This window comes from Salvelinus fontinalis, chromosome 10, assembly GCF_029448725.1.
Source record: "Salvelinus fontinalis isolate EN_2023a chromosome 10, ASM2944872v1, whole genome shotgun sequence".
NCBI classification, from domain to species: Eukaryota; Metazoa; Chordata; class Actinopteri; order Salmoniformes; family Salmonidae; genus Salvelinus; species Salvelinus fontinalis.
The window spans coordinates 24,548,045-24,561,502 of record NC_074674.1 but is presented as its reverse complement, the minus strand read 5'-3'; the positions used below and the strand labels follow the sequence as shown (position 1 = coordinate 24,561,502).

General features: G+C 44.8%; 1 protein-coding gene across 1 annotated transcript in view; it reads right to left on the bottom strand.

Annotated features, from left to right (window-relative positions):
- Nucleotides 1-13,458, bottom strand: part of LOC129863850 (whirlin-like) — a 131,870-nt gene that overhangs the window by 30,139 nt on the left and 88,273 nt on the right. Inside the window, exons 4-5 of the mRNA XM_055936182.1 lie at nucleotides 8,559-8,767; nucleotides 5,621-5,657 (exon numbers count right to left, since the gene is read on the bottom strand). Coding sequence (XP_055792157.1) covers nucleotides 5,621-5,657; nucleotides 8,559-8,767 — 246 coding nt within the window. The remainder of the gene's footprint in view (nucleotides 1-5,620; nucleotides 5,658-8,558; nucleotides 8,768-13,458) is intronic.

The following is a 13,458-nucleotide window of genomic DNA, read 5'->3' as shown; positions in this document are numbered from 1 at the left end:
GCCTTAGGACCATGCCTCAGGACTACCTGGCCTGATGACTCCTTGCTGTCCCCAGTCCACCTGGCCGTGCTGCTGCTCCAATTTCAACTGTTCTGCCTGCGGCTATGGAACCCTGACCTGTTCACCGGATGTGCTACCTGTCCCAGACCTGCTGTTTCCAACTCTCTAGAGACAGCAGGAGCAGTAGAGATACTCTGAATGATTGGCTATGAAAAGCCAACTGACATTTACTCTTGAAGTGCTGACCTGTTGCACCCTCGACAACCACTGTGATTATTATTATTTGACCCTGCTGGTCATCTATGAACATTTGAACATCTTGGCCATGTTCTGTTATAATCTCCACCCGTCACAGCCAGAAGAGGACTGGCCACCCCTCATAGCCTGGTTCCTCTCTAGGTTTCTTCCTAGGTTCTGGCCTTTCTAGGGAGCTTTTCCTAGCCACCGTGCTTCTACACCTGCATTGCATGCTGTTTGGGGTTTTAGGCGGGGTTTCTGTACAGCACTTTGTGACATCAGCTGATGTAAGAAGAGCTTTCTAAATCAATTTGATTGATATGAACCGAGGGGGATTTCACAGCATCTTATGAAGCTCACTCATCCACTAAAAAAGCTCATGACACTTTGCGAGGGAACGTGTTCATCCTACAAGATCGCTCTGACCACACACACACACACACACACACACACACACACACACACACACACACACACACACACACACACACACACACACACACACACACACACACACACACACACACACACACACACACACACACACACACACACACACACACACACACACACACACACACACACACACACACACACTCAGGGCTAAAGAGACCTTAGAGCTCTCCACAAGGTAAGACGACTGACTTTGTACACACAAGGGTTGTAACACTTTTTGTGGAAGTCTCCCCAATACCCCTCTCCTCTTCAAGTCCCTGTGGACTCGAAGACACTGCCTTGTAATATCAATGGAGAGGAGATGTGTAATCGATGGTGATCTCTTCGCGTCTCTTCCTCTCCTCTTCTTCCCTTGCTGTCCTTCCTTTTGGCAGCTGCTGTCTCTCCCAACTCTCCACCTGTCTCCTTTCCATCTAAATAAATCTTCCCTGTGGCACTGATGGCAAAAGTGAAGCACACCCACTAGACTATACAAACCATATACACCAGGGTTCGTCAACTAGGTTTGGCCTCGGGCCAATTTCTTTCTGTGCTAATAGTCGGCGGGCTAGAACAAAATTAGCACAATTTATTAGCCTACACTACAAATTGAGCAACATTTTTAACACATCTGATTAGTACATAATAAATTCAGTGACAACAACAATAATCTTGATCTGATTACGCTCGTAAAATCATGTCTCTATTCAATTATTTTTGTCTATTTCTCTGTGCGTTGATTGGTGGGGGAAAACGTTGGTTCAGAACAATTAGCTTGATCGCAAGAGAAAATGTCCCTCTAAAAAAGTATCAAAAGAGCAGAGAGATATGCGCTCATCTTACCATCTTTTCCCAATGACAAGCCAGTGTGTCTTATTTGTAATGAAAATGTCGCTGTTTGCAAAGAATTCAATCTCAGACGTCAATATGAATCTGGAACTTTGAAGCATGGAACTTCCTGTCCCAGACAGAGGCCCGACGCAGAAACATCCAAGCATTAACTGCAAGCAACGCACACAGCTTTTTTGCCGGACATTCTGTAAATGAAACAGGTTAAATCTGCAGTGAAAAGGAAGAGGGAAAACCGTTGTGGACATGGTGGGAAAACTTGAGGTCTTTACTAGGAAGCTTGAGTCGTTCGATTTGGACTTGTCACCTAGAAGGCAACTGCACTTCAGCACACTGAAGAAACAACAGGCAGAGGGACCAGGCCACAGCATTGTCACAGAGGTGATGGAAGATTTCAACAAGCAGCTGAGGGACAACTTCTCCACTAGATTTGAAGATTACAGCATGCCCAAGAATATCATTGCGTTGCGTACGTGCTCTTCTCACAGTCCGCCCAGGTGGAGAATTCTCCTCCCTTACTAAGAAAACGATACCCTCGCTGGATGAGGCCGCAATTCAAACTGAGCTGATTGAATTCCAGACATCGAGACAAATCAGGAATGCGCTCAGGAGAGCCGAGTCCTTATCCCGAGTCCTGGCCTGCTTATCCCTCTCCCTGGTCTCCCTACCACCCTCCAGGTCGCTGAGGCTCTGTTTCAGCAGGTCTTCCAGCACTATGGCCTTCTGGAGGATATCGTTTCTGACCGTGGTCCCCAATTCATATCACATGTCTGGAGAGCCTTCATGCAGAAGCTGGGGATCACGGTCAACCTCACATCCAGGTACTGACCTCAGTCCAACAGGCAGATTCTACTCCGCTAGCTATGTTTAGACGCTATTCTTGTTTTGTATCATTCCATGTTCGTCGTCATTCAACTCACTAACTGCACTTGTTTCCTGACTCCCTGCATCTACGTTACAGTTGAAATGAATTACTTGACTGGTGTAGTTTTTCTCCATCTGTTGCTGTGCGCCACTTGCATTAGACGTTAGCTATATTTTCAGCACCAGGCGCTGTTCACCTTCCCTTGATTGTACTGAGGTTGCAGCTTTACGTTTCAGCACCACAAAATGGTCCGCTGCCTGCTTTATTAGTTGACTGTCTCCTGCATTCTCTCTCCTCATGAATGAAATGAAAATGTAACGTTTGCATTATTTAGGTGGGGTAACTCCCTTCTTGGGATATTGCATTTAGGACTTTTTGCATCTCGGGTTTGAGATTTATTAATTTCTTTATTTTAATGAAAAAAATATTAATAATTAAATTGGGGGGCTTTTTGGGGGGGGGAAACAATATTGTTAGCGGGAAAGATATACACACTCACACACATTACATTGACATGCCCACACAAAACCCTCATACATTCACATACACTACATACGCCCACACACACCCAGACTTACAACACAAACACACATACACATTACACACATGCACACACACTTTTACACACATAATTTGCTGCTGCTGCTCTGTTCTTTATTTTACTCTTATTATTATGTATCCTGATGTCTAGTCACTTTACCCTGCCTTCATGTACATATCTACCTCAAATACCTCGTACCTCTCACAATGATCTAGTACTGGTACTCCCTGTACATATATAAAACAAAATGTCACCTTTATTTAACTAGGCAAGTCAGTTGAGAACAAATTCTTATTTACAATGACGGCCTACACAGGTCAAACCCAGACGACGCTGGGCCAATTGTGCACCGCCCTATGGGACTCCCAATCACAGCCGGAAGTGATACAGTACATTCTACAGTACATTCTTGTGTATTTTATTTTATTCCTCTTGTGTTAATTTTTTATTTTTAAACTCTGCGTTGTTGGGAAGGGCTCATAAGCAAGCATTTCAAGGTAAAGTCCACTCCAGTTGTATTCAGCGCACTTGACAAATAAAATTAGATTTTGAAGTCAAAGACAAAACATGGAGCGTCTGTGAGAAACCGAGGACCTTTTAACTACAGGCTCTTTCTGCTGATCAGGCATTTCTCTTTCTCTCTACAGCACAAGCATACTGGGACATCATGTTCAGATAGAGCACTACATGGTCAAGTAGGTGAAGAATGACAACCACAAACCACATTACATACAGTGCCTTAGGAAAGTATTCAGACCACTTGACTTTTTCCACATTTTGTTACGTTGCAGCCTTATTCAAAAATTGTTTCCCCCCCTCATGAATCTACACACAATAACCCATAATGACAAAAACAGGTTTTTAGAAATGTTTGCTAATTTGCTGACATATCACATTTACATAAGTGTTCAGACACTTTACTCAGTACTTTGTTGAAGCACTTTTGGCAGCAATTACAGCCTCGAGTCTTCTTGGGTATGACGCGACAAACTTGGCACACCTGAATTTGGGGAGTTTCTACCATTCTTCTCTGCAGATCATCTTAAGATCTGTCAGGTTGGATGGGGAGCGCTGCTGCACAGCTGTTTTTAGGTCTCTCCAGAGATGTTTGATCGGGTTCAAATCCGGGCTCTGGCTGGGCCACTCAAAGACATTCAGAGACTTGTCCCGAAGCTACTCCTGTGTTGTCTTGGCTGTGTGCTTAAGGTCGTTGTCCTGTTGGAAGGTGAACCTCGCCCCAGTCTGAGGTCCTGAGTGCTCTGGATCAGGTTTTCATTAAGGATCTCTTGGTACTTTACTCCGTTCACCTTTGCCTCGATCCTGACTAGTCTCCCAGTCCCTGACGCTGAAACACCTTCCCACAGCATGATGCTGCCACCACTATGCTTCACAGTAGGGATGGTGCCAGGTTTCCTCCAGATGTGACGCTTCGCAATCAGGCCAAAGAGTTCAATCTTAGTTTCATCAGACCAGAGAATCTTGTTTCTCATGGTCTGAGAGTATTTAGGTGCCTTTTGGCAAACTCCAAGCTGGCTGTCATGTGCCTTTTACCTAGGAGTAGTTTCCATCAGGCCACTCTTCCATAAAGGCCTGATTGATGGAGTGATGCAGAGATGGTTGTCCTTCTGGAAGATTCTCCCATCTCCACAGAGGACCTTTGGAGTTCTGTCAGAGTGACCATCGGGTTCTTGGTCACCTCCTTGACCAAGGCCCTTCTCCCCGATTGCTCAGTTTGGCCGGACGGCCTGCTCTAGGAAGAGTCTTGGTGGTTCCGAACTTCTTCCATTTAAGAATGATAGAGGCCACTGTGTTCTTGGGGACCTTCAATGCTGCAGATTTTTTTTTGATACCCTTCCCAGATCTGTGCCTCGACACAATCCTGTCTCGGAGCTCTAAGGACAATTCCTTCGACCTCATGGATTGGTTTTTGCTCTGACATGACCTGTCAACTGTGGGACCTTATATAGACAGGTGTGTGCATCTCCAAATCATGTCCGATCAACTGAATTTACCACAGGTGGACTCCAATCAAGTTGTAGAAACATCTCAAGGATGACCAATGGAAACAGGATGCACCTGAGCTCAATTTCGAGTCTCATAGCAAAGGGTCTGAATACTTATGTAAATAAGGTATTTCTGATTTTTATTCTAAAAACATGTTTTTGCTTTGTCATTATGGGGTATTGTGTGTAGATTGATGAGGAAAATGAAAAGAATGAACAGCATCAGCAAGCTGCACGTAATGCCTTGGACCAGAGCTATGTACAGTCCCGCTCCCTCTCCTCTGGTCATGTTCTCTAACACTGGCCTCTCGCCCTGCTGATGCCCTCACACTCAATAACACTGGGGCCCACCGCGTGACATGGCTGCAATGCCAGCGTCCCTCTCTCCCTACAGGCTGACATGATGCCACGCTGTCACAGATGTGGACACAGATGGAGAGAGAGCAAATATGATCATACAAACAACATCTGACAATAACATTTTATTTTATTTGAAATATGATAGTGCACACACACACAGCCTCCAGCACACACACACAAACACACAAGCACGGGAAGTTAGTAGTGCGTTCTCACACACATTCGCACACGCGCAGGCACACATGCACACAGACAAGCACATATGCATGCACCCACAAGTGTAAGACTACTGATTTCAAAGACAGATCTCCGTGTGGAGGTGGGCCTTACCTTTCCTGATGCTGAGGCTCCTTGGTCCATGGACAAGCTGCAGGACACACAGATAAACAGAACACATTATTGCACTGTACTCATGACTCATGACAGTTCACTCCAGACACACAGGTATCACTGGCAGCATTTTCTAATTTCCTGTCTCTCTGAGAATATGTGGACACACACAAACGCACGCACGCACACAAACACACACACAAACACTCTTGTTTAACTAACCTTGTGAGGACACACAATTCTTGTCCCATTCAAAATCCTATTTTCCCTAACCCCTAACCCTAAACCTAACCCTTACCCTAACCTTAACCTTAACCCTAACCCTAACACCTAAACCTAACCTTTACCCTAAAACTAGCCCTAGCTTTGTGCGCTACGAGGCAAACAACACTGAAGCATGCATGAGAGCACCAGCTGTTCCCGGACGACTGTGTGATCATGCTCTCCATAGCCAATGTGAAGAAGAACTTTAACATTCACAAGGTTGCAGGGCCAGATGGATTACCAGGACCTTTACTCCGAGCATGCGCTGACCAACTGGCAAGTGTCTTGACTGACATTTTCAGTCCCTGATCGAGTCAGTAATACCATGTTTCAAGCAGACCAACATAGTCCCTGTGCCCAAGAACACCAAGGTAACCTGCCTAAATTACTACCAACCCGTAGCTCTCACGTCTGTAGTCATGAAGTGCTTTGAAAGGCTGCTCATGGCTCACATCAACACCATTATAGCCAGAAACCCTAGACCCACTCCAATTTGCATACCGCCCCAACAGATCAACAGATGTTGCAATCTCTATTGCACTCCACACTGCACTTTCCCACCTGGACAAAAGGAACACCTATGACAGAATGCTATTCATTGACTACAGCTCATAGTGCCCTCAAAGCTCATCACTAAGCTAAAGACCCTAGGACTAAACACCTCCCTCTGCAACTGGATCCTGGACTTCCTGACGGGTCGCCCCCAGGTAGTAAGGGTAGGTAACAACACATCTGCACGTTGATCCTCAACACGGGGGCCCCGACAAGTGCGTGCTCAGTCCTCTACTGCACTCCCTGTTGACCCATGACTGCATGGCCAAGCACGACTCCAACACCATCATTAAGTTAGCTGACGACACAACAGTGGTAGCCCTGATCACCGACAAGAATGAGACAGCCTACAGGGAGGAGGTCAGAGACCTGGCAGTGTGGTGATCAAGACAAACGAGATGATTGTGGACTACAGGAAATGGAGGGCAGAGCACACCCCAATTCTCATTGACAGGGCTGTAGTGGAGCAGGTTGAGAGCTTCAAGTTCCTCGGTGTCCACATCACCAACGAACTGTCATGGTCCAAACAAACCAAGACAGTCGTGAAGAGGGCATGACAACGCCTATTGCCCCTCAGGAGACTAAAAGATTCGGCATCAGTCCTCAGATCCTCAAGATCTTCTACAGCTGCACCATCGGGAGCATCCTGACTGGTTGCATCACTGCGTGGTATGGCAACTGCTCAGCCTCCGATCGCAAGGTGCTACAGAGGGTAGTGTGTACGGCCCAGTACATCACTGGGGCCAAGCTTCCTGACATCCAGGACCTCTATACCAGACGGTGTCATAGGAAGGCCCTAAAAATGTCCTAAGACTCCAGCCACCCTAGTCATAGACTGTTCTCTCTGCTACCGCATGGCAAGCGGTACCGGAGTGCCAAGTCTAGGTCCAAAATGCTTCTTAACAGCTTCTACCCCCAAGCCATAAGACTCATGAACAGCTATCCAAATGGCTACCCAGACTATTTGTACTGACCCCCCCCCCCACACAGTTTTACACTGCTGCTACTCTCTCTTTATTATCTATGCATTGTTACTTTACCTCTACCTACATGTACATATTACCTCAATTACACCTATTTTCTTATTTTTTGTATTTGTATTTATTTATTGTTTACTTCAGTTTACTTAGTAAATACTTTCTAACCACTTACAGACACAGACACACACAGACAGAGACAGTCAGACAAAGACAAAAGGTATGCTTAGACACCAAGCTGTTCAGAGGTTGTGCTTCATGTGCTTGGGATTAGCTGGGAACTGACATTTCCATATGATTGATGGGTTAAGTGGTGACATTTATATTCCCTTTTTTCTTCCTCTATTTCTCATGGAACTGCATTGTTCACGTCTGAGTGAAGTTTCTATTTTGTCCTTTTTTTTTTTACTGTATCTCATTTAACTTTTTCCCGGAGCGACACTAAATAACCTGGCAGACATGGAAAATCATTTGAATGGAAATGTATGGAAGTCTTTTAACTGAATTTACGACACAGACGTGCCTCATGACATGCACGCAGAATAGATCTACAGTATGGGCAGAATAGATAAACAGGTACTTGTATCTTTCATCACAATGCGAAGAAGTCCAATGTCTTTGTCTTTGTGAAAGTGATTCTAGTTTATTGTAGCAATCTAAGCAGCCGATAACATAATTCGTTTTTAGACCATGAGAAAATAAACCAACTCAAAGCATGGCCGTTGGGGCCAGTAAAGGGAGAGGACATACTGTAAAATCAAAGATGGAAAAATTGTGCGATGCCCTCTTGAAATGGCACATTAAATCCAGCGCTTGTGCCACCCGGAGATTCCAATTTAATTAGCGAATCCTAGTTTTAAATACCCCCTCCCCCCATCTCCCTCCACCACTCTATCTCTCTAGTGTAGCTTATCTTCAAAAATCAATTACCCCCTCTGCAATCCCCTCGTCTATATCACACATACCCAAACCTCCATCTCATCCTTCCCCTTCTGTCATCCTGCCATATTTCACCCCCTTCCTTCACCCTATACCCACCATAGTCTCCCTATCTCTCCCCTCACCCCTCTCTTTTACCTGTACAGCCATACAGAGACCCTCTCCCTATGCCTCTCCCCACCCCCCTCCTTCCCCATCTCTCTTACCCGGCCACGCTGCCACTGGCGGAGCTCTCTGCTATCTGGGAGCTAGTGATCCACTTGGTCTCCCCCACCACCGTCCTGGCGTGCGGCAGGCGCCCCACATCCTTCACCGTCATCATCAGGTGGCGCGACGACTTGAGCATGCGCACCGCCTCGTCGTGTGGGATGCCCAGGAAGCTGCGCCCGTTCACCTCCAGGATCTGGTCACCCACCTGCGGGGCGGGGAGGGCATAGAGAGGAAGGGCTGGTGGGTGGACTGGCATGGGCAGACACTGGGGGTTACAGTACACAGGTCAGAGGTGACACAGTGGGGTTAGAGCGGTAGAGTCCAGGTAGAGTACAGATGAGAGTGTTAGATAACAAAGAGTGGGAGTTAGATTGGTAGATTGATCAGTGCTGAACTTCACAGGGAGTTACAGTGCCTTCAGATAGTATTCACATCACTTGACTTTTTCCCACATTTTGTTGTGTTACAGCCTGAATTTAAAATGGATTCTATTTAGATGTTGTGTCACTGGTCTATATACAGTACCCCATAATGTCAAAGTGGAATTATGTTTTCATACATTTTTACAAGTTAATTAAACATGAAAAGCTGTAATGTCTTGAGTTAATAAGTATTCAACCCCTTTGTTAGGGCAAGACTAAATAAGTTCAGTAGGAGAAACCTGCTTAACAAGTCACATAATAAGTTGCATGGACTCGCTCTGTGTGCAATAATAGTGTTTAACATGATTTTTTAATGATTACCTCATCTCTGTACCCCTCCACATGCAATTATCTATAAGGTTCCTCAGTCGAGCAGTGAATTTCAAACACAGATTCAACCAAAAAGGCCAGAGAGGTTTTCCAATGCCATGCAAAGAATTGGTAGAAAAAGCAGACATTGAATATCCCATTGAGCATGGTGAAGTTATTAATTACAATTTGGATGGTGTATAAATACACCGAGTCACTACAAAGATACAGGCGTCCTTCCTAACTCAGGTGCTGGAGAGTAAGAAAACCCCTCAGGGATTTCCCTATGAGGCCAAAAGTGACTTTTAAACAGTTACAGAGTTTAATGTTTGTTCTCATCTTCCTAGATCTATCCACTGCCCTTGACATCATCATGAACCATCAAATCCTCTCAGGGCTGGGCATTTTAGGTTATGCACATTCTTGAAGTGCATCCTACCTGGCAGGCCGCTCCTACCAGGTGACGTGGAGTGTATCTGTGTCTGCAAACCGTACTCACTACAGTTGTCCCCCAGGGCTCGGTTCTAGGTCCTCTCCTCTTCTCTAGGTCACTCGGCTCCGTCATATCCTAACATGGTCTCTCCTATCATTGCTATGAGAATGACACTCAACTTATTTTCTCCTTCCCCCCTTCTGACACCCAGGTGGCAACACGCATCTCTGCATGCCTGGCAGATATCTGAAATTGGATGTCGGCCCACCACCTCAAGCTCAACTTCGACAAGACGGAACTGCTCTTCCTCCCGGGGAAGGCCTGCACGCTCAAAGACCTCTACGTCACGGTTGACAACTCCACAGTGTCGCCTTCCCAGAGTGCAAAGAAACTTGGTGTGGCCCTGGACAACACCCTGTCGTTCTCTGCAAACATCAAAGCAGTGACCAATTCCTGCAGGTTTATGCTCTACAACATCCATAGAGTACGACCCTACCTCACACAGAAAGCGGTGCAGATCCTAATCCAGGCCCTTGTCCTCTCCCGTCTGGACTACTACAACTCACTGTTGGCTGGGCTCCACTTTTGTGCCATCAAACCCCTGCAACTTATCTAGAATGCACCAGCCTGGATGGTTTTCAACCTTCCCATGTTCTCTCATGTCAACCCGCTCCTCCGCACACTCCACTGGCTTCCAGTCAAAGCTCACATCCACTACAAGACCATGGTGCTTATTACCTACAGAGCAGCAAGAGGAACTGCCCCTCCCTACCTTCCGGCTATGCTCAAACCCTACATCCCAACCCGAGCACTCCGTTCTGCTACCTCAGGTCTCTTGGCCCTCCCACCCCAGTCCAAGCTTTTCTCTGTCCTGAAAGGGAATAGAGCTAAGCACAGGTAAAATCCTAGAGGAAAACCTGCTACAGTCTCCTTTCCAACAGACACTGGGAGAAAAATTCACCTTTCAGCAGGAAAATTACTTAAAACACAAGGCCAAATCTACACTGGAGTTGCTTACCAAGACGACATTGAATGTTCCCGAGTGGCCTAGTTACAGTTTTGGCTTAAATCGGCTTGAAAATCTATGGCAAGACTTGAAAATGGCTGTCTAGCAATGATCAACACCAACTTGACGGAGCTTGAAGAATTTTAAATAGAATAACGTGCGAATATTGTACAATCCAGTTGTGCAAAGCTTTTAGAGACTTACCCGAGAAAGACTCACAGCAGTAATTGCTGCCAAAGTTGATGTTAACATTGACTCAGGGGTGTGAATATTATGTAAATGAGATTCTCTATTTCTGTATTTAATTTCCTTTTTATTTATTCTAAGGACATGCTTTCACTTTGACATTATGGGGTGTTGTGTGTAGATGCGCGGGGGGGGGGGGGGGGGAATTAAATTAATCCAGTTTGAATTCAGGCTGTAACACAACTAAATGTGGATTAAGTCAAGGGGTATGAAGACTTTTTGAAGGCACTGTAGAACCCAGGTAGAGACATGGAACACAGGGTCAGAGGTATTCTCTGACTCCTGGTGAGACTGTGAGGAGTTTGAGAGTAGAGATCTAGAGGCCACTGAAGACGACTCTGTCTACTGATGTTGATCTCCAGCTGCGAACGGCACCCTATTCCCTATGTAGTGCACAACATTTGACCAGTGCTGTTGGGGTTCTGGTCAAAGATCGTGCACTATGTAGTGAATAGGGAGCAATTTGGGACATCACCCATGTCTCTCTGCACTCCCCCCTGTAGACTCAGACATGACCTCTGACCTCACATGAAGCACTTGGCTGATCTCTGATCATCTACAAGATCATCATATGCGTTAAATGATATAGCACTCTGGACTGTGGACTATATAGATAAATAATGTATGCATCACAAATGAAACCACATTCCCTATAATATAGAGAATATATTATGACGGGAATAGGGTGCCATTTGGGAGGTAGCCCATCTATGCAGCAGTACAATAAGTACAGGGACCCACCCCACTAAACAGAGAGCAGACAGACGTGGGTCTTTCTATAAATAATGGGGGCAATGTGTGACATTGAGATAAACACTTTGAAATGGGTTGAAACAGAAATGAAAATGATTTCTATGCAGCATGTGTACTTAGAGGAATGAAATGGAATATATGCAAATTGGCCCATAACTTTACCTATACAACAACATAGGCTTATGCATCTTTTAAGCAGGGTTCATACAGACATTAGCAAGTCAAATTGAAGAACTTTCAGGGACTTATTTTTCTTTTTTTCACAGACCTCAATATTATCCAATTGTATAATTGATATAATTGTACATATAGGGCCTATTATAGAACCCCTCCATCATCCCCGAAAAGCATGAAAACGTAAGCCATTACCACTTTAAGAATAATGATTTTTCAGGCCTCGATAGTCAAATGATTATTACATTCTAAAATATGGGAGAATAATGTGGACATTGCCTGACGAAATAGACTAGATGCCAGCATGGCAATTTTTCTGAAGCCTACGTGACTGACTCAGGCACACATAGCATCACCCTCACCATCGTTGTTTTTATAGTGAGAAAGTGACCAAAAACCAGGTTCCTTTTTTAATGGAGCATTGAAGAAATGTCAGATTTTCAAGGTAGGCCTATTCCAAGACTTGAATTTCTGAGCTACTTAAAGCTCCTTATATTGTTTAAAATTGCAGGTGTAACATGGAAACCAAAATGTATTTGTCGTGTTATTTCATTACCAGATCATATTTTGAATAAGCCCACTAGGCTATGTAATCATTATATCCAGAATAATTAATAGGAATAGTGTTGGGTGTTGCGTAATGTGTTGTCATTATATTAATGTATTTTATTAGGCGGCCTACCCCGGCTAAACCCTAACCCGGACAATGCCGGGCCAATTGTGCGCAGCCCTATGGCACTCCCAATCACAGCCGGTTGTGATACAGCCTGGAATTGAACCAGTTAATAGGAATAGCGTTGGGTGTTGCACAATACTCCACACTACACAATATTACTCAGTGTCCAACCCGAGGCACAAAAACATGAAATCGTTACCTTGATATTTTCTCTGTTTAATCTAATGAGACCTGGCTGTAAATCAAGCATAAAACAGATTATCAACAATTGGCTAGGGATATTAGACCCAACGTGGATCCAACCACAAACCGCCTTCACCGGCATAATGAACGAGACACCAATATATTCTGGACATTCCTCAACGAACACCTTTTTTTCCCCCAGCACTTGGGCTGTTGATGCATTGCATGCGCTATCACAACAGCTGTTCGTCACTTGGCTGTCGTTCTGGAAATGTATGATGATGTGGGAAAATATGTGGGAAAAAAACAGCTTAACACCAAATGCACATCCAACATGTATTATGCATAATTATTGAAGAACCACGTTAATGTCAGTATTAGGTTTTATGTATCAAGGTAAGGTGACTTTCGGTTAGAAGCATTTGGTTTTTCAATCACATTATTTTATTTGGGATTTGTGCCCATGAAAACTGTTTTCACCGCGTAACATGAGGAGACACAGAATGTTACGTAGTTACACTGCATTTCTGACATCTCTAGACAAAAAACCTGTCCGACAGCTAGATCAAGGATTCTTACAGGGTTCAAGTTCAATGTCTAGTTTAACTGATTAATGCTTAATATATATAATATAACGACAATTTACACTGCCATAAATACAAGGACAGAAAAGTAATGCTTTATGTCACATGAT